The sequence below is a fragment of the Takifugu rubripes genome, chromosome 7 (genome assembly GCF_901000725.2).
Source record: "Takifugu rubripes chromosome 7, fTakRub1.2, whole genome shotgun sequence".
Lineage (NCBI taxonomy): Eukaryota > Metazoa > Chordata > Actinopteri > Tetraodontiformes > Tetraodontidae > Takifugu > Takifugu rubripes.
Genome location: NC_042291.1, coordinates 13492097 through 13513262, shown reverse-complemented (window position 1 = coordinate 13513262; position 21166 = coordinate 13492097). Strand labels below are relative to the sequence as shown.

Below are 21166 nucleotides of genomic sequence, written 5' to 3'. Positions count from 1 at the left end.
GTCTGTCTATGTGGCCAATTCAGTTTGGGTAATCCGAAAGCAGGAACTCGGCAGCTGCTGCCTGTCAGAGGAATCGTGCATGTCCTCTCATTTGACGCTCCTTGTCTGAATCTGTCACTTAATATTATAGATTGTTCATAAAAAGTAAAGAACAACGCTTGACTGTCAGACGCCAGCCATTGCTAAAAACATGACAGAAGTGGTTTGGGAAGGTTTGGAGCAGGACTTGAAGTGAACGATTAACAGAAAATGAACATGGAAATGCGCATGTAGACGGCGGAGCAGCCTCTCAAGCCTCCTCCTCCTGTTTCCGTTTAACTGGTTTCAGCCTTAAGTCTCCAGATTCAGAGAATTTCTCCCTTAATCCCTTCAGAGGAGCGCCCCGCTTAACTCTCTAATTAAGACAAAGTTTCGCACGCGCACCGACGGAGGATAAACAGCACGTAAAGCTTGTGCGACCCTCCTGTTGGGCCCGTGGACATTGAGCGGCCGCCATGATGAAGTGTGTACGCGCGAGCGGCGAATGCGCGTGTGTATTTATTTCGGTGATTAATAAATTCCAATCAGGATTTTGTTATGGCAACACATGCATTTTAAGCTGTTAATCCAGGATTATTCTCCTCTCTGCTCATCTCATTACAGTCGATTATTAAAAAAAACACATACAGGCGCACACATGCTCACCAATACTAATTATGGGCTGGATTGCCTAGAGACAGAACACATGCTGCTGGGGTCTCCACAAATAGTTTGGAAAAAAGGTATAAAAAAAAGAAATAGGCCTGCAAATTACCACGCCGAATGCATTAAGCTTTCGTTGCGGTAATGATTGATTTTGTGTGTGTACACACCTTCGGTATCCACTAGTGAGTACGACTGAGTGCTGTTACGTAAGCTGCTGATGACATGGCGGCAACCTACTGCCTGTAGGCGCGCAGACACGCCAAAGATGACGCTGAAGTTTAAGCCGAGCATCGTGACGAGTCATTTTGATTGTGGCACCGCCGAGGCGTCCGTGGATTCAAGCAAACCGGCTTTAAAGAGAGAAGTTTTTCTTTGGAGAAATAGTTGGTGTAGAGGTCAGAAGTGTAATTCAAATAACCGCTTTTTACACGGCGAGGCCGGAGGTACGACGGTGGGCAGCAGCAGACCACTCTAGGTGCCCCTCCTCTCAGTTAAGTAAGAAAACGGAGAACAATGATGGTGTCTGCCGCAGCTTTTCTACGCATAAACTGTTGTTTCCTATTAGTTCACTCCACTGAAGCGGCTTCAGCTGCCGCCAAACTTTGTAGCATCCTAATAATTTTAGTTCGGGCCAAAAATCTGAGCGATGCCAACCAAACAAATGAACCGAATGTTTCCTTCATCTTTCTGAAGCTGCGCTCTGAAGAATTGAGGCGGTTCTGAAGGGCACAAAGGCTCCATTGCAGCAGGGAGAAGGTGAAAGAAGATGAAAATCTGTGCTGCGGTTCCATTTTCGTCCAAGGTTTAGTGCTTTTGTGCTTTTTTTGGGAGGCCTTTCAGTTGTTCTCAGCGCTGCGTTGAGGCTGACACGAGAACATCCTTTCTCGGTGACTGAACGCGCCCTTGTCTTAAAAAGTGCTCGCTACGAGCAGGCGTAAATGTTCCCGCAGCGGTGACGCCGCGGTGCAGGGGAGAGAACGGACAAGGATTTTTAAGATCGCCCGGGGGTTCGCGTCCACTCATAGTAGGTCGGATCTGAATAAGCAGAAAGGGCTGACCCTCGATGTTCGCTCATCCCTGGAGTCATTAATCACACACTGCAGATGAGCAGCACGACACACACACACATGCGCGGACACAGAGGTGCACACCGCAGCCCATTTTAATTAGAGATCCGAACGCTTGATGACAGCATCCCTGCGGGTAGTCACCTGGTGCATTATGGTGCTGAAATATAAACAGGACAAGCACATCTGGGTTAGCTGGGTTCGGTCCCCACAAATACATCAACTACAGCAGGAAACATGGATGCTTTTTTTTTTTTAAACACTCCCTTTAGGCACCCTGGAAACCCCTCCTTCCAATCAGACCCCTCAGCCAGCAGCCACATGACTATCGGATACAGGATCGGAGATTTTGTTCCCATTTACCAGTTATGAAATTCTTCAAAAGGAGCCGTGCAGCTCCAGATGCCCGAGGTCCAATTTGCTTACCAGGCGTTGGAAAGGCGCTGTTACATGCAACAGTGTCTGTGCAATGAAATATAACCCAACAGAACAGATCCAGCCGATCGAATGAAACGAGATTTAAGAAAAACAGATGGAGCTTTAGCAAATATAATCACAATGTGCCCGTTTCCATCAAGGCTTTTCACCTGGTTTTAAGCACCATTATTGTGCTTCATGACCTTTTGTGAGAGTTTGAAAAGGCTGCAATGTAGAAAATGGCTCAGAAAGGAGAAGTCAGAACCGCTTGTTTCTGCTCAGTGAAAGACTTTGGAGCCAGATGCTTTGAACAGTCAGGCAGAGGAAGAGAGAAGTGCGCGGTGCAAGAGAATGTCAAAGTCCCTCTTTTGTCTTGTCTTTCGGAGTACAATGAGTTAAAAAGTGTGTGTGTGTGGGGGAAATTCCGAAACAACATTTAAATGGCACACATACTCGGGTTATTAGAACCATTAAATGCCAAGTTAGCGCCGAGCTTTAGCTGCTTATCTGGAGACGGTTGCATTTTGGATGAAGAGACTCTACACGCAAATCGAAGTGGCTTAAGTGATTTATGGGATGTGCCATCTGTAAATTGTCGTTTGGATGTGTGTAGAAGTGCCTGCAGGAATCAATATGTGGGCGTTCACAAGATGATAAAGGCATTTAATGGTCTGTTTGTTTTTGCTGCTAAGAAATAAAACTCTAAAATGTATTTCATTCATCAGCATCAAGGACATTAAAGGAAGAACTATTCAAGTATGCACTTAGTTCTTGAAAAACATTGAACTCACTGAAACTGACTGATTGACTGCAGCTTTTAATGCCACTCTTTTTTCGATAAATGGGGAGTAGAAGAGTGTCTCTGAAGAAGCGGGGCATTTAAGTTCATCAGAGCCATAATGGAGACAGCTGAGACAGGAGGACGAGATGGAGGCTTTGGGTCAGTGCTCCATGGCTGTGTCGGCATCGTCCTCTTCCTCGTCGCTGGAAGGGTCAAACTCTTCCTCCAACGCTGCTTCTCCTTCCTCGCCCTCCGTTTCCCCTCCGAGCTCGCCAAGCAGCTGCTCCATGTGCTCCATCATTGGCTGGTCGTCGCAACGCAGCTTATTGTACAACTAAGAGGGAGAGAGAGAGCGAGAGAGAGAGAGAGAGAGAGAGAGCACAAGAAAGATGCAGAGAAAGAGAGAGAGACAAAGAGAGAGATAGAGAGAGCACAAGAAAGAAGCAGAGAAAGAGAGAGAGAGAGAGAGAGAGAGACGGTGAGGAGGAAGGTAGTTAATTATTGGATAGAAAATTTGTCACTTGATGGCTGATAACTGCAACATCCCAACCTTGGATGTTTTTAGTCACTAAGTGCTGGGGGGGGGCTGGGGGCTGTTTGAAATATCCGCCAGCTGCTGCATCCACTCAGCATGGCGGTCACGGCTTGCAAAGCGCTGGTAAACAATTTTTATCTTTCATTTGGCAAATCAGCACATTTGATACCGTGGTCGGGAGCACGGCGGACAAAAGGAACATTTATCTTCTGCTCTGCCAACATGCGTGTAAACACGCGCGAGCGGGACGCACGTCCGTGTGGGTAAACAGACCGTGTCTGTGAAATAGAACATACGGCAGCGCAAGATAGATAAATGCATTCATGTACATTTATGCACCACAAGCAGGAACAGATTTGTCTTGGTAACACACTCCACTTGTGTGAAATTACTGAGTTCATAGTGGAACCTGGCGCTAAAATTAGTCCCACTTCCCGTAAGGACAATGGGAGTAGCAGCCAATGATAAAGCAATTCACATTCACGCCTTTCTTTCAAGAAAGCATACAAGAGGAAAGGAGGCGCAAGTGGGAAAAAGTTATATGATCTTTATTTTTAATTAATTATTGAGCTCCCATCAACACACACTCACACACACGCAGTCAAGTGTCATCAGAGGAGTGTGTGTATGGCTGCTGTGCCCCAGGACTGGTCCCCACGCAACAACACGTCCGCTCAGGACACCAACACTCCCAGGAGAACTCATTTGGGGGTGTGTGTGTGTGTGTGTGCGTGTGTGTTTGTGTGTGTGCGTGTGATGGAAAAAGAGAGAGGGAAGCAGTCTCTCTCAGTCTCCTTCTAGTGTCACGCACTCGTGGGGGAAAAACAAACAAACAAAAAGACTGATTTTCATTCCGCCAATGTCAGGGTGAAACGCCTGCAGATGTTTATCCGCCACAAACGGTGAATGAAAGTTGGGTTTGGTTTCGGGAGACTCTTCGCCCCAGACGGATAATAAATGCACATGAGATTTCCTACAGAGGGCTGCTGTAAATGTGATGGTGATTGGCATGCATAGTCAAATCAGTGATGGAAGCTTTAAAAAAAGAAAAGAAAAATCCTTTCATAAATAGTTCAAAAGAGCATCTCTGAAAAGCTGCCTGCTAATGATGTGCACATCAGAAATGACTTTAATGTCTGCAGCCTCACAGCTGCCTATAGGAGCCCGTCCACACCTCCTGCTCTGTAAAGATATGCAGTGTTTGGCCTCATTCTACAACAAACTGTTAACCTTAAGCATTATCAAGCACTCTCGTCAGGAATAATCCTGCACTTCGTTATGAAGCCCTGATTTTATAGTACAGCAATGGAAGTGCTGATAGCTATTTTAAAGCTAAAGTCAGTGATGATAATCCCAAAAAAGTGTTCAAACCTCAGACGGCGACAAATGAGGAGATACTGTACGTGAGTGGGGTTTGATGACTAAAGCTTTAAGTATCACACATCCTCATAGCTGGATGTTTCCTATTGCTTCTTTTTGAGGTGAGAACTTAAGCAACTGATTGATCCGACTGTATCCATGGTCCATAATGGGGTTCCTCTGGTCAGTTACTATTGAGCTTCTGCAAACTGAAGAATAAAAAAAGGATTAAATGACCCTCGCTGTATGACAAGCCTAAACCTGCCTCTTTACCTTTGCCTCTGCGGTAGAAAAGGCAGAGGAAGCTCCCCGACTCTTATGGCGTGCTGCAGCACATCAGCCTGCATCTATCTCACTTGAATCCTCACAGCGGTTTTTATGCAGATCGGTCAGCTGCTCTTCCCTAAGGAGGGGAACTTGAGGGCAGCGGAAGGGTAAACGCCTGAGCAGAAGACACAAGATCACGAGAGTCCTCCCTGGCTCCAAGTGTCCTTCCAGCCCCCCCACCCCCAACACAGAGAACTCAGAAAACAAGCACATGATTGTATGAAAAACAGAGCAGTAATTAACCAGAACCATTAAAATCACTGATAAGTTAAGTGTTTACAGCTTAAAAACAGCCATCTAAAGGATTTCATAGAGCCGTCATGAATCAATAACAGGATGTGTCTGCACAAGAAGATCATTCACGACGGAGCGACGGCATCATTGTAGCAAAACAAACAGCAGCTATTCTTTACACATTCTTCACCAAACACTGCTGAGATCAGCAGCGCCGGGGCGCAAAAAAAACCCTAAAGAAATCAGGGGGGAAAAAAAGGAAAAGGCTCCTCTTATTTGCAACCGTCTGTGCTTTCTCTTCTCGCTTCCATGGCTCAGAGACCTGCTGAGAGCGGGAGCGAGAGAACGCCACGTACAACTTTTCTCCCTTCCAGCTCCGCGCCTCTGCTGAAAGCTCCACGCTCCACAACGGCTGCGGAGACGGGCGGTGAAGGTGCGTTGACGGGATTTGCTCTCGGGGTCTCCTACTCCATCGCGGGGTCCCAAACGCAAGACAATCTGAATCATCGTGTGGCTTTAAACACGCACCTGGTGTGGCTAAATTACCACCAGCTGCCGAAATATTTCACCCTCGTGGCACCGTTAACAAGGCTCCATCGACACAAGGAATAATCCACCTGTGACCACATACTTAATATTTCACTACTACTTACTTATTTTGTAAAGAATACTGTTGCTGAGTGTAATAAGTAGGGTCATAAACACTAATGCTCCATTCCTGTAGAAAATAGCTGCCTTCTCCTGCATTTCGTTGTCGAAATTTGCTTTTAAAACACCTCTACAGCCCGAATAAAGACATGCTGATTACGTGGCGAGAGCATAATCATTTCAATCACCGTTCACCCTTTCCCCTCCACATCTGTGCTTCTCGAAATCCCCTTCTTGTCCTGCTTTAGCGCTCGTTTTCATGCATCTGCAGAGTTTATCCATTTGACCTTCCAGTCAGGCAGATGGATTCGTCTTTATCTCATATTCAGGCTCGCATCCATATGAATGTCTGGCATCTCGCCCTGCTCTGGGCTTCTCGCTGTGGCGCCTCTACTGTACATTTCTTCATTAGCCAGAAAGCAATAATTCATTCCATTTGTTTCAACGCAGCTGCTTCTAGAGCTCCAGCTCGCTCCGTCACACACTCGTATTTCTTGCCTGGCGGAGGTTAAACCTGGCAGCGTCTTGAACGGGAACGACTTGAGAGGCCAGACCAGACACACACACACACACACACCTGCACGCAACTTAACACTGCAGTCCCCCAGTCACATCCTTGGAAGGAAAAAGGCATTAAAATTACATGACAAGCACCTCGGTCCAACCCCGAGATGCCGGCTGCACTCCTGGGATATCCGTTCAGACCAATCAGGAAAGAAAAGCTTTTGACCTCCGGTTGCCACCGCTGTCTTTGTGCACCGTGAGGCCCACACACACACACACACACACGCGCGGAACGCTCTCCTCTGTGCATACACGCCGCATCCTTCCTCAATCACACCTTATGTGCCCGAGACTCAAATTCCATTTCACGTCCGGTTTGCTATCGATTTTGCCCTCGCTATTCACCGGCTGCCCTATTCCGCCTGCCCCCCCCCACCTTCACCACACAACCACACGCACAACAGACACACACTCCACATCCAATCTGTTCCATTCCTCACCTCTTCTTTCATTTGCTCACTCACGCTCCTCTTCCACACTTCTGTCCCATCCTTAACCCATCCATTATTGTTTATCTTGCCTTTTTAGAGCATTGCGGTTGAAGGCAATGTGTGTGTGTTTGTCTTTGGGTGTGTTTGTGCAGGAGAGAGAGACCGAGCCAGAGAAACAAAGACAGCAGAAGCGAGACTATCGCTCACAGATGAGAGGGATAATAGAAACATTTATTACCGAATAACTGCTGGATGGGGAAGTTGGCATACGGACCCACTTCACATGCACGCTTGAACATAAGGCGCAGCTGCGTGCTGTGGTGCACTCTCAGGAAAACACACAATTCATAACGTATGCAGAGAATGTGCTGGTGCCAAAACAAGCCGGTGGGTTTTGAGGTCTCATTTCCATGTTGGAGCCTATTTTATCTAGCAGACTGACTCATCATTAATAATTAACTGGGATGCTCAGATGCAGAAGCTTTGATATGGATGGGGGACGTTTCATGACAGTCCGAGTTTTACACAGAAAAGGTCGATGGCCATCGCTCACCCTGTGGTTTCCGCTTTAAGGGAAATCTCTCTTTAAATTAGGTACAAGATGGAAAATCTTGAAACTTATCAAGATTTGAAACCGGTTTGTTATTTATAGAGGGAAGACCCTGTTGTTGTTAATAGTCTTTGGTCCTGACTCTCATCTAGGACACGTTCCCATTTGTGGAGAAGATTTAACTTTTAATGGTTTAAACATCTTTGGTGTGCATTCTCATGTAGTAATGAAGTGCCAGCAAGCTGTTTCCTCTCTGTTCAGACTCACCTTTTCAGGTTTTTCATTGTTCTGCACCAACTGATTCACTTGCCCCACCCCTGTAACCAGCCATTCGCCTTTTTAACATATTCCCATCAACAAATGAACAATTTTTGAATTCTTCTTTTCTGATGCACCTGCTTCTTTTATAAGTGGATCAAGCACTATTCTTATCTTTAAATCGCCTTAAAATGCATTGTTTTGCTAGCTCAAAGCCTATTTCGGGTGTAGGGGACAGTAAGAAGTGACATAGAAGGGGGAAAAACACATAGGAGAGGAGGGGTGTGTGTGTGTGTGGGTGTGGGTGTGTGTGTGTCATCTATCAGTCGCTGCCGTCTGATTTACAAGCATATTGGATTTTAGTCTCACATGATTCAAAGCTCTATAGAAGAGCTGCTGTTAGACAGAATGAGTGAATGAAGAGAAATATCGCTCTGCATGTGGGGGTGTGTGTGTGTCTGTATGTTTGTGCAAATGCAGGAGAGAGGAGGTTATGTGCAGAACTCTGACATAAAGATGTTTTCAACAAAAACAAAGCGTGGTGAGGATTGGAGGAAATGACTTCGAAAATGGACACAATTATATCACTTTGCAGGAAGCAGCAGCTGGTTTAAAAGTCTATATCCCAACCTCAAATGGCCCCAAGTCTAATTTTCTGTGAAATACCTTCTTAGCGTTGGTCAGGTACGACCTGGCAGCCTCCTTCAGCGCCCGCCGCTCTTCCTCTTCCTCCTCGCTCCTGGGTCTTTCCTGTCCTCCTTGCTGCTCTGGTAGTTTTTCCAGCTGAAGGTAGCAAACCCAGCCGGAGAGATACCACACCTGAGAGTGACAAGACAGGAGAGTGATTGGTGATGGAGGGGGGGGATCCAGACAGACAGGATGTAAGTTACTGAGCCGTGAGAAGGGAAACATATCTGTTACTCTGTTGGAGTGTCTTTGCATGAAATCCTACATTTCCATTTGACATTATTGTTCTCACACATAAACGCTCTCTCTCTCTCTCTCTCTCTCTCTCAAATACATGCATATAAGTGAATATATAGCTGTTTTTAATGAGATGGATATTGTTTTATCGCTAAAAAAAATTAAACTATGTCTCTAAGCTTCCGACATAGTTACTAAACAAGAACTATTTGAACATCATTATCTGCTCCCCTGGTTGAGCAGCCAGGTCGTCATGGCGATGAGATATACAACACAATCATCCTGACAAAGCAACGGCCCTTGTTGTCATGGTTCTATAAGCAACAGCGCAGAAGATTTCAAAACAAGATGTGACTGAAGTGCAGACATTCATCATTACTCAGCCTGTTTGAGATGCTTCGCAAAAGTCTCGGGGGGCTCAAAGGGATTTGTCCCACATAGTGTGGTGATTACGACAAGGATAGGGAAAACAGCTTCAGATGACCGCTTAACTCTGGAGTCTGTGTACATCAGTCAACGCCATCTGCTTATCAGCCATCTGCACGGCAGCCACCTTCACTTCCTGCCTGTGTGCGGCTCCTTCCTGCAATCAGGTGACTTTAGCAGCTCTTGGCTTGTGTTAACATATGTACGTCAGAGTGGAACCTGCTATTTCTGTCAACCGAAACACCATTAATAAACTGTAGGGACCGACAACCATATAGACTCACATTCACACCTGTGGGCGAATCAGAGGATCCGGATAAATATGGCTTCCACAAGTGGGAGGAAGCAGTGATGATGGGCAATGCTGCTCTCTGAATCACTTGAAAAAAAGATTTAAACACGTATTCCCCATCCCTGAAACCTAAAATGCTGTCTCGTATGTACATACTGGCCAATATGTGTCGCCACTGATACAAAAACCTTCTGGGAAGCTAACTGAGAATAACTAACTGAACTACTGTTGCACTTAAGCTCAGGTTTTGCTGCCGTGTGAGTGAACGTTGTCACATTCTTCAGAGGCAGACGGACGCACGTCGAGTACGAATCCCCCTAGTACAGTAATCAGATTTTCAGAATTTCTAAAAACGCAACCTTTGTTTGCCATCTCATTTTAAAACAATCATTTTTCCTGGAGCTCAAATAGCGATTGTTGCATATTTACTGATAAATAGGCACCTTCAAAGACACACACTTGGTTTTCCCTCCTTGTAATCATGCATTTCTCGCCTACATAATCAAATACATGGTGCTACGCTTGCTTTCCCACCCATAAACACAATCAAGCTCTACTTTGTGAACTCTGAGGTGTGCGTGTGTGTTTGTGCGTTCCTCTCATCTGAGGCCAAAGATCACCCACCCACTATTCTACAAGCACCAAGACACAAATATTAGCTTTATTCATTATTCATCGAGGGCAGAGGCAGCGGGGACCCGCACCTCTGCCAAATCAACCATTTAGCTAACAAACACATCAATGCATGCCACGCTGGAATCAGAACTGCCGCCCCGCATGCTGAGTGGGAGGCTACACCCTGCAGACATACTTATCAGAGGCACAGCAGCGCCAGCTAAATGCAGTAACGTTGCAGAACCGACAGCATGACAGGTTCTTCACCAAAATACAGTAAGTGAATGCAAAGTTAGGGACGTGTTTGTGTGGATATTAGGCTACTTTTTTTATAAACTTCAACGTCTCCACAAAGGAGAAGAAAAGCCCGCGCGAGCAGAGCAGGAGACTTTGTTACAGATGGTCAACTTTTAGCTCATTAAGAACTTCAGAAAAGGGAAAAAGAAATCGCTCCTTTCCCACACACAATCAAATAAAGGCTGCGTCTGTCAATCAAATCACCGGCGCTATTGTTATTTAAAAGGGAAGACACATCTCCCTTCCCATACGGTGCTGCTGAAGGAAGAACAAAAGCATCAAGAGTGAACAGAATACCTTTGAACCGAGAATTGCAAGGAGCCGCCGCAGTTGTTTGCGCAGGCTTAACGTTTTATAAGGTTCCAACTTTAAGAGAGACAAGAGTAATGGAGGCGGAGGCGAGTGCTCACAACTTCCCTCTAACAGGAGGAAATAACTAAGCGAGCGGGACAAAGGGGAAAGAGTGTGATGGCTCCGACACACTTGTGTGACTCCAGCAATGTGTGTGATGTGAGCCGACGAAACCCTCTCTGGCCATCGGGACTGGTGGCTGCATCTATGCAGAACTGGCTGCGGGCCCATTCAGAATGGAGTGTCACAGCTGTGCATCTCTCCAGCAAAGTTTAAATGTTCACCCCCCTGATGACTGCTCTCAATCTGTCAGCTCGGGCACTGTGGGGAGGGGGCGGAGGGGCGGGCTGAGCCCGTGGGGGCGCAGGGTGTAAGACAGAGAGATGCCGCTGTGACTCTCAGTGGCGCACCTTCTGTTCCTCCGCCGCTAACGGAGGAGATGTGGACGCAGTGACAGCTCAGGGGTTTGTGCCAAAGCACAGAAAATACTGCCGTTTGCTAATAAGCGAGTGATGAGAGCGAGCGAGGCGTGGAGAGAGGTAATGGAACAGCAGAGAGCGTAGAAGTCCTTTATGGAGTGGGGAAAAAAACTGATTGGTACAAATGGAATAACGATGGCTAGTGTGTGTGTTCACTTGCTGGGTTTCCATTGCATTTTGAAATGGAGAAAACCTAAATAGTGCAAAAAATAACTGGTAATGGAAACACCTGAATTTCAAAAAACCTCTCAAATATCCCTAAAAGGTTGCCACACTTTCATGAGGAGGAATTTCAGACATATCGATTTAGAAATATATTGCAAAAGCGCGTTGGAACCACCTTTTTTTGGCATTTACCTGACGCAGTCACATGAGCAATTATCTAAGAGAAATGGCAATGCTGTATAAATGGACCGAAAATGGTGCTTTAAAAAAATACATTCAGCAATTTCAAAGGCCTCTGGCACATCTGGGAAACGCATTAATCCTTTCGTTCATTTATGGCATATGGCTTCTGTTTAGGCACCAGCTCCTGAGGGCAGGACAAGTCTGGTGCAACAGGAGGCAAAAAAGCATCTCATAGATCATGAAATGTTGTAGGGTGAAGTCTGGCATGTTGAATCAACAGATGAGCTGGCCCACGCTCAAACTCCTCTCCCAGAATTGCCTTATACGTGGCCTTTGCCGCGCATTTTGCAGATGAACTCTCGTCCTTTGCCTTCTTCTTTTCTTTAATATTGTCAAGGCAACCGCTGTCGATGCAACAACAACAGTACCAGTCCCGAGTCGAGACACCATCAGGAAGTTAAGGACAGAATCTTTCTACAACACTAAAAACCTTCTCAGCTGTAACCACAGCTTGTAACAGCTGCACGCTGCACACTGACATCATGATTTGGAACAGAAAGGTTGCTCTGTCTCGGTACAATGCTGCACTGTTTTACAGTGTAAATGTTCTCCATCTGCACGCAGGGTCTCTGGAGCCAATGGTTCTCGGTCCCATCTCCCACCAAATCCCTTTTCCCCAGATTGCTCAGACTGGCCGCGGTGCCAACTCTGAGAGCATCTAATTCAGAGCAACGAAGGCCACAAACCTTCAGCGCAGCAGGAGGTGTTTGAAGCCTTCCTCAGATCTGCGTTCCGATACAATGAAAATCCACAAATGATAAAAATGAAAACATTTCAACTATACTGTTGCTCTGTCTAGGTGGCCTTGTTATAGGCAGTGATGATGTGAGGTTTTCTTTCTGCTCCTGACAGTTACAAAGAAACTGGCATAAAAGAAAATCTCTGCTTACCTGAACGACCTCATCATCCTCTTCTAGAAGGCCCTCCAACACGTCCACGGCCATCTAATAGGGAGGGAGGAGAGGGATACGGGAGGTGGCAGAGAGACAAGGATTTATAAAATCAAACTGACATCAGAGCTGTTGGATCAATCAGAGTGATTAGACGGTCAGATAAGTGTCTGTAAGGTCAGAATCACATGCACAGCGGAGTCGATAGCAACAAGGCAACAGATGCAGCCATCGATAGACTCGCTCTCCAGTGCTAATCACACGCTCGCTGGTTCGATAGGCCCTTTAATCCATTTACTAGAATTAACTATGTGCTGTATTCACTGTCACCGTTGCTCCGCAGGCCCCCGCAGGTCCCCACAGGTCCCCGCAGGTCCCCACAGACACGCACACACCCTGTGACCAGGGCTGATGTGACAAAAACAGTTTCTGCCTCATTCTCAGTGACCTTTTTCATAACGTGTCACCGTCTGGGTCAGTTTTTGTGGGACGTTTCTATTACAGGCAGCACACAAGGTGAGCCTGTATGTTTATCGTGCTTTTCTCCTTGTGGTTTTGGTGTGTTTGTGTGTGTGTGGGTGTGTGCGCGCTTGTGCCTCTAGATGATATATTGATTTTTTTTCAACTTCAGGTTGGAGGCAACTGTTAGCCATTCACCCATGGTGAAGGGCAAAAATAAAAGACATATGTGTCCTGGTATGTGTGTGTGAATGAACACGAACACACACACACACAGTGAGCAGTCTTATTAGAGCTGTAGAGTTTTATAAAATATTCCTGGTCCTGCTCATATTCGACCCAGACTAACAGCTATATAGAGTCGTGCAGATTGAGGTACCAGGATTCTGGTCCACCTGGTTAAGAGTGGGCAACTTAGACATTCCAAGGATGAAGCTGATTGATTGCTGAATCAATTATTAACCGAGAACCGAGTGTCCTTATTTAATGAATGGCTAATTAAAAATACACAATTGGAAAAAGGCGCTAATCCCAGGTGATGTGGAAAGGAGTCATGCCCAGCGTAAAAATGATCCACTTGACTTTCACTTAATCACACCAATGTGAAACAAGCAGACACAGCAGTTGGAGACGGGAGAGATAAGAGTAAAGGTCCGCCTGCTTATTAAAACAAGTGAGAGCGTCGGCCGTTTTGGTGAGACCAAAATAGAATCGGAGATATCCAGGAGTCGGGATAAGTGTGCAACAAACCATTAGATCATCTCCAACCATACTTCTTCCTAACTACACTGGTCAACCCCGGGGCGAGTGATTAAAGATTCAGAGAGTCTAAAGCTGCTTCACGCTCTAAACAACAACAAGATTAATATTCCTGAGGAGATAAGGGGAAGAGAGGGGGCAATATAGAGGAGAAAAATGAGGAAAATTGGACGGGATGTTGGAAGGAAAGTAACTAAACAACAGTGCACAAAAGGGACGCACAGTTTGTACATGCTGCCCTCTTTATTTCAAGACCTGTATGAGGGGGGGATGCAGCACTCAGGGGAGGAACTCGTTTATAATGGCCAGAGAGAGTGTGTTGGGGGGGGGGGGCAGAGAGAGGGAGAGAGAGATTTCCAGGCAATTTTATTTAACAGAATCATTTTACCAGAGTGCACAGCAGAGACAGGAGAAAGACAAATCACTTACAAGTGAGGGCACTGGCGTATCACCACACAGACAGCCGTTCAAAAACACACACACACGTTCACACACACAAGCAAATCCCAAGGATGTTAGCGATAAACCGCAACGTTGCAGAGAAGAAGGAGCGCTTCTTCGCGATTTCCTCTGAATGAAGGAAATCTTTGGCGGACAACTTGACAGCAGACAAAATGTGACAGCAGCAAATAAGCAATCACCGGCTGCCATGACAGCCGTGTTGCTCAGACACCTTAATGGCTGCCAGAGGAGGCATCTGTCTGTCCGTCAGTCTGTCTGCTGTGTTGTCAGTGAATTATTGACGACGGGGGGATTGCTGATGATGTCACGGCAACAGTAAAATTCCATTTCATTATCAGATACTGTCAGTAATTACCCTCATATATACCTCCATATATTCTGAATGTTTCTGTAATAACTGGTTGATGACTGTCAGGACTTGACTAACTGTGTGTGATGGAATATGAGAGAAATAACCACTGACAGAGGGTAACACATATTCCAAATTGTATTGACAATTCAAAGAAAAGCAGCACACCTTTTCATTTTAGAGTATTTTCACACAGCCAGAAGTAATCAAATGAAAACATTAATGAATTGATTCAACCGTAATGAAACCGCTCAAAAACAGCAACTCCTAAAGGACAAGAATACTTTCCCCATTATCTCTGTTACGCTGCTTTCAAGTACCCCCGCCATTCCACTCAATTTGCATTACAGTTACGGAAATTGCAAACTCATTTGGCACACATTAACGTGTTTCTCTTCCAAAACAATCAAACGGGCCTTTAATTGAAAATTGACTTTCATTTCCTTCCAAATTAAGTGTCACAGATCTGTGTGTTTCGGAGGCGGAGGACAAATGGGGGAAAGCATCTGTCACAAAAATTATGTTTTCAAGAATAAATTAGTTGCCACTGGTTTTAGTGCTCATTTATTCACAAAAAAGGCACAATGCAGCAACATCACGTGCCACTGTCGCCACACGTTTTAGCTGTAAAAGCTCACATGCGGCATAATTAATGTCATGGATTCATGCGGGGAGTCTGAGTGCCTCTTTGTGAACGAACTTTTCAATCTTTCTGCTACTGTTAATATGCTGCCAACAACAGGGATAAATCACACCTCGGGCGCTAGAAACACTGCTTCTGAATCCTTCACCTTTACGGCTCAGATCTGGATTTGTTTGAGCCGAACAGAACACTGAATGGCAAGAATATAGACCGTCTCTGCAGCGGCAACCTTCAAAAACACGAGTGTACAAATTGAAGGTGGAAAGCTTGCCGCACTTTCTTTCCTACAGCAAATATATTTCTGGAGTGTGTGTTTAAGAGGTGTAGGGATGGGATAGAGTTCCTTTCGTTCTTGCTAGAGAGACCGGGGTGCACAAAACAGGTTCTTCAGCTCCTCTTTCACATTCGGTTCAGACAGTACAGCTGGTGACGGGACGCAGCTACGACCCAGCTCGTGTCGACCAAACACTATAGCAAAATATTCATGATTTTTGAGAGGGGGGAAAAAAAACACTTAAAAGTGCGCAGTGTGTGTTTTGGAACTGACGGCAGCGAGACGAGGATGAAGACAAATGACGTGTCAGAAACCGTAGAGCAAAACTTTGTCATTTCACTGATGCACCAGACAGGCCATCGCACGGGCGCAGCGGCACATAGCCGCAGAGGGCTGCGTTAGAAACGGGATGTGTGTGTGGTAGGGGGGACTCTACTTTTGTTTTCCTGCTGGTAATAGCTGCCAGCCAAAAACCAGCCAAAATTACTACAGATTCTGTCATCGCGTCAAAAAACGGTGGCAGCAATCATAAAAAGCACACTACACAGCTCAGTGATGAACTGATGAAAACAGTAAAATCAGGGACATTCGAATGGTAAATAGGAGAAATTTTATCACACCCGATACAGGCATCCATCAGAATTAAGCTTTTTTTCCCCTCCTTCACATCCCTCCTCCCCTCGCCTTTGCACCCGGTACCCCTGTCCTTCTCAGTAAATACCACTCTTTAATTATTGATGCTAAACTCCGGGAATAAACAGCGACCCCGGCCCGCCAACCACAATTGTTATTCACTAGAAAGAAAAATTCACCCAGACGCACCCAAACGTTACCTGGTATTCCGCGGCCTCAATGAGGAGCTTGGCGGTCGTGATGCGGGATTCGTATGGAGGGAAGTTGCTCTGGGGAAGAAAGGAAAGGAAGAAGCTATGTTGTGTGTGAGAATATAGTTCTAAAATTGTCAGATGTTAACATTTGGAATCTGTGCGGCTGTTAATCGCAGCTCAGGTTTGACAGGCTGTGTTCAGATCTGCCTGCTACTGAGGAGAAAAGTCAAATCATCACCCCAGGCCATCTCATATTTGCATCTGAATGAAAACATATACTGCTAGTTGTTGTTCACAATGCAGCTTTTTCAAATTCCCTGAGGTAATGACCCAACTACTTTCAAAAACATTTAGTTTTGTCTGTTTTTCACTTTCTTCACACAGAATACAAACACGGTTTACATCTTTGCCGTTTGCTTTTGCCTTTTGGTTTTTTCTTAGTACCTCCTTTTATTAGCTCTTTTCTTCTTTTCTTTTATCTCTTCTGGTGAGCTTATGTTTGCGCTTGCTGCAAAGAAGACTGTAACAATCCCATCAGGGGAAAGAGCTGAGAACTCCTCCTAAGAAGTGGATCTCAGGAAGCCCAGTTTGCCACAGCACTGCTCTAACTCACCTGCGTGTCCTCGTCTGTGCTGGAGGCTGCATCCTGCTTCTGGACAGGAAGCCACACTTCCACACTCTTCAACAGGTACTCTTTGCCCTCCTAAAAACACCAAGATTCAAGTGTGATTTCTCTGCTGCAGATGTGCATGTGGCTTTCATTTTAAGTTGGGGTGTCTATTAAATCAAAGGACTCCACAATAAATTTGCTGGATACTAGCCACTATGATTGAAGCGAGCCTGACCCCTACAGCGCACAGCTGGTATTACACCTTAAAGATAGTTACACCTGTCAAGAATAATTTCCTGCACATTGGTATTGGTGCATGATCCCTGTGCACACATACACTTGATAAATGGCTCCATTTCATTTCAAATATAAACTGAAAGTGTTTTTTGAAGTGTCTGTTTTTCCCCACATCTTCCAGCTAACAAAAGTAGCAATGAAAGGATCTCGACATTAAGGCTACACCAACACTGTTACCAGCATCAGTTAACCAATTAATACTGCATGTGTACTCTCCCTTGTGATCATAAAATCATTCCGGTGCAACACCGCCGCCTTTACAACAGCAGTAACTCAGCACAGAGGTAAGCAAGTGAAGGAGTCCTGTCAGCTGTGCAAAGATGTGTGGTGATAAATGAAGGCCAAAAGCCACCTAAAACGTGTGCTCACCCAACTTATCAGGAAGGAAGGGTGAAAACGATTTCTTTTGACACGAGTAAATTGATAAAGCATCTGGACTGAACTTTGCTGGAGTAGCAAGAAAAATGTTCAGAGTTGAACATAACAGAGTCCATTACCCAGTTTGCTGTCCGTGATAACAGTCCATTATTTGTTGCTAAAAGACAGCATTTGGACTTCTGAGTGATGAGATGTGAGACCCCCAGCTGTCACAGCTTCACAGACTCAATGTTGAGAGGCCTGCACACTTTGTGAAGAAGCACGTGATCTCAGTGTTTTGCACAAAAATCTCTCAGATCCCTTCATGCACAGTTGAAAAAGATTTTGTTGAGATCTTTTGTAAGCATCACTCTTCTGTTTCTACGTCTTCCACTCTGTGAATTGCTGCAGAAGGTCGCCTGCTATAGCAGCACACAAGGGCGAAAGTCAGCAGGCAACAATCCACATCAAATAACTCTGATTTTTTTGTTCACCCATAGTTCCCTTAAGAAGAATGCTGATAAAAGCAGTATTAAAGTGCATGTGTACTATATGACCTCAATGATCAGGCAAGTAATTAACATTTCTCTCCTGACCTGTCAGCATAAATGCATAATATATGTCAATGCCGTGATTAACGACGTCCGATTCAATTTTCTCAGGATAAAGTAGCTCAGCATATTTCTTTTTTAATATGGGATAATTCATTTTTACTCTGTGTGTGTGTGTGTGTGTGTGTGTGTGTGTGTGTGTGTGTGTGTGTGTGAGCACGCACGCGCTGACCTGATTTCTCTCTGTGCTGAACAGGTAACTGGCCATGAGCTGAAGTGCCTCGGGATTGTCGCTCTGATGCTGTAACGCTCTCTCAATGAACTCTCTGCACTTGTCTGCTGCTCCCTCCTCCATGCTAGAGGAAAACCAATACAAAACCAAAGCAAAACACATACAAGTTTCAACACAGTGCAAAAATAAAAATAAAAATCCAATTGCGTTGAGCATCCATGCTGCCGTACCAAAGGTCAGACAAGTAAATCTCAGCAAGTGAACAGTAGGCAACACAAACGTCCTTCACTGTGGGGAGCTCAGGGTCGTCCTGTGGTGCTGCAGCAGCTCCGGCCTGAGTCTGGGTAGAAACAACAGGCCGGCTGTAATTAACACGCACACACACTTAAAACACAATAGAGTCAACAGCAATGCACAGTCCAGATGTCTGCAGGAGCCCAACACATTTATGCACGATGAGCATGACATGGCTTTTATTTGAAAGGTGTATTTAAAATGAAGATTCTGGTAACTGAAACATCTACTCGATGTTTCTGTTTTAGGTCAGCACAGAATGTGGTAAGAAAGTCATCTGCCAAACTTCCGTCACCGATTCCTTTAAACACAGCTAAAAGCTGCAAATATAATCATAATTGTAGTACCACATCTTGGATTATAGTCTTTTAAAACAATAGTATATTAAGATGTTGTTTATATAGCATATATTTATATATTAATAAAAGAGCATTTTAGTTGATGAGATTTCAAATCTATTTGGTTTTCTGTTTTGTCTTTGTTATAAAAGTTTAAATAAGTGGAAGAACGGACAAATACTTTTAATACAATAAAAAGATTATCAAGTCGTCTAGATTGTTATAAATATAAATATTTAAGTGAATGTTAATATTCAATGGTTCTAGCCTATAAAAAATAAATGTGTGTACTTATTTTGTGGTGGTTGTATTGGTTGTATTTCAGTACCAGCGTACTGAAATCATAGTATTGTTATCATTTAATTTCACAGACGGACGGACGGACGGACAGACATACAGAAATCTTTCTTAGACACTGTATATCTCTGTTTAGCCCTAGAGAATATGTATCTTAACACAGATAAGACAGATTAACTTAATTAATCAAATCAAATATCTCAAATGCCACAAAGGTTTTCTTAACATCATAAGGGGAAAACTTAGCTTAGCTTAGCTGAAGGAAAAAATAAAATACAGCGCTGCTTGAGAGTATATGAACACCTTTGGCAGATGCACGTTTATCAATTGCATCTATTTGTTTAGTAGGAGTTGTTTAAGTATCCCAAAAAAAAAAAAGAATCAACCACCTTTGCTGAAATAAATGATGAAACTCTCTTTTTGGAAGGTGTGTTTTCCAAGTGGGATTTGGATATAAGTGTAATAAGAGTATTTTAATGTGGGTTTTTTTTCCCCAAAGACAGTGACCATGTCTGGAGGGTTCACAAACTTTGAAGCAGCACTGTATGTCGCTTATTTCTGGTATTAAGATATAAGTTTCCGGTCAATAAAGGATCTGAATCTGAATCTGAATCCATCCTTCACAACACAACGCCGATGGAGTGAGCACCGGTTACTCACTGTCATCTGTTGATTCAAAGCTGAGAGCAGGACCTCTATCCCTCTGGTGTAGAAGTCCACAGCCTCCTGGCCTGTGTGAATCTGTCCAAGGTACATGTATTTGCTGTGACCAACATCTGGACTCAACGCCACAGCATGCAGAAAAACGTAAACTGCAATGTCAAGGAGGATAAATCCATAAATGCATCCAAATAGCATAGCCAAAAGAAAAAAATGAATGTCTTTGAATAATTTAGACAAATAAGTTGCAACCAAAAGCAAAGGATATTTCTTTGGCTTTATGCGTGTTTCCAAGTTCTGAGTATATGTGTCCCAGCATGTCGAGAGCTTGAAGGTTGTTGGACTCTATATCCAGGGCTCGTTGGCAGAAGAGACTGGCCATCTCAAAATCAAAGGTATCTATGCATTCCTCTGTCTGCACAGGGAGTATCAATCCATGCAGCTCATTAGAAACAAGGCAATTCATCACAAACACTCTACAATTACAGCTAATTTTGTTGCTGTGGCTCTCTAATCGCTGTCACCTTTTCTAGTAGTTGTTGAACTGAGTACTTCTCAGACGTCTTCTTTTTAGCCTTTTCATGCATTCTTACTTTCATTCTTTCCTGTGGTGTCAACCCAACAATCCCTGCATCTTAAAAGAAAAACAAGTTAATATTTGTACAGAAAATGAATAGAAGCCATATGTTCTACTCAAGCAACATTGTGTTAACTCCTGACTGAGAGGTTGACGTTACATCCTGAGAGTAAATTTAAAAATGAACCCCTGAATTACCCCGGTTTGGGCGGTTGTCTTTTCTTTTCGGTTTATTTTTCTTTTTTCCTTTTGCTTGTCCTCCCATTCCGCTAAAATATAATCTTAAACGTGAGATTCTTCTCCTTTAACAGACTTTCCAGTAGTCAAAATCGAACTAACGCGTGGAAAGCAATAATGACGAACGCCAATGCGCATGCTCGGTGCCGTGACAGACGTATTCTACGGAGAGCGATAACGGACAAAAGATCTCTGGTTTAATATCACATTCTTTTTTTTAAATCAACTCTTGGTATTATTCTACTTGTTGCTCTAAAAATAAACAGTCGTATTTAGTTTTGTCAGAGGCAAAATAAATTATTTACCTTATCCATCCTTTAAATGATGCTTACAGGCGGGTGCTAGGTAGATTGATGCATTCAAGGACCAGTGAAATGACGCGTTGAGGCCGGACCCCTTGACGTCG

General features: G+C 44.5%; 1 protein-coding gene across 1 annotated transcript; it reads right to left on the bottom strand.

Moving 5' to 3' along the window:
• Window positions 1-2813: 2813 nt before the first annotated feature.
• LOC101074705 (probable assembly chaperone of rpl4) lies at window positions 2814-20920 on the bottom strand. The gene is made up of 11 exons (XM_003966163.3): window positions 20722-20920; window positions 20471-20580; window positions 20215-20361; window positions 19947-20093; window positions 18588-18697; window positions 18358-18481; window positions 16924-17013; window positions 16317-16385; window positions 12538-12591; window positions 8522-8674; window positions 2814-3283 (listed from the first exon to the last, which is right to left on the bottom strand). The coding sequence occupies exons 1-11, from the start codon at window positions 20786-20788 to the stop codon at window positions 3110-3112; spliced, it is 1245 nt and encodes a 414-aa protein (XP_003966212.2). The 5' UTR covers window positions 20789-20920; the 3' UTR covers window positions 2814-3109.
• Between the last annotated feature and the right edge of the window lie 246 nt (window positions 20921-21166).

Excerpts from the sequence above, each read along its gene's own strand:
- LOC101074705 (XM_003966163.3), bottom strand. The coding sequence starts at position 20,788 with ATGGGAGGACAAGCAAAAGGAAAAAAGAAAAATAAACCGAAAAGAAAA. Across the intron at positions 20,362-20,470 it reads TTCAACAACTACTAGAAAAG|ACAGAGGAATGCATAGATAC; the intron begins GTGACAGCGATT and ends CTCCCTGTGCAG. Across the intron at positions 18,482-18,587 it reads ATTTACTTGTCTGACCTTTG|CATGGAGGAGGGAGCAGCAG; the intron begins GTACGGCAGCAT and ends GTTTTCCTCTAG.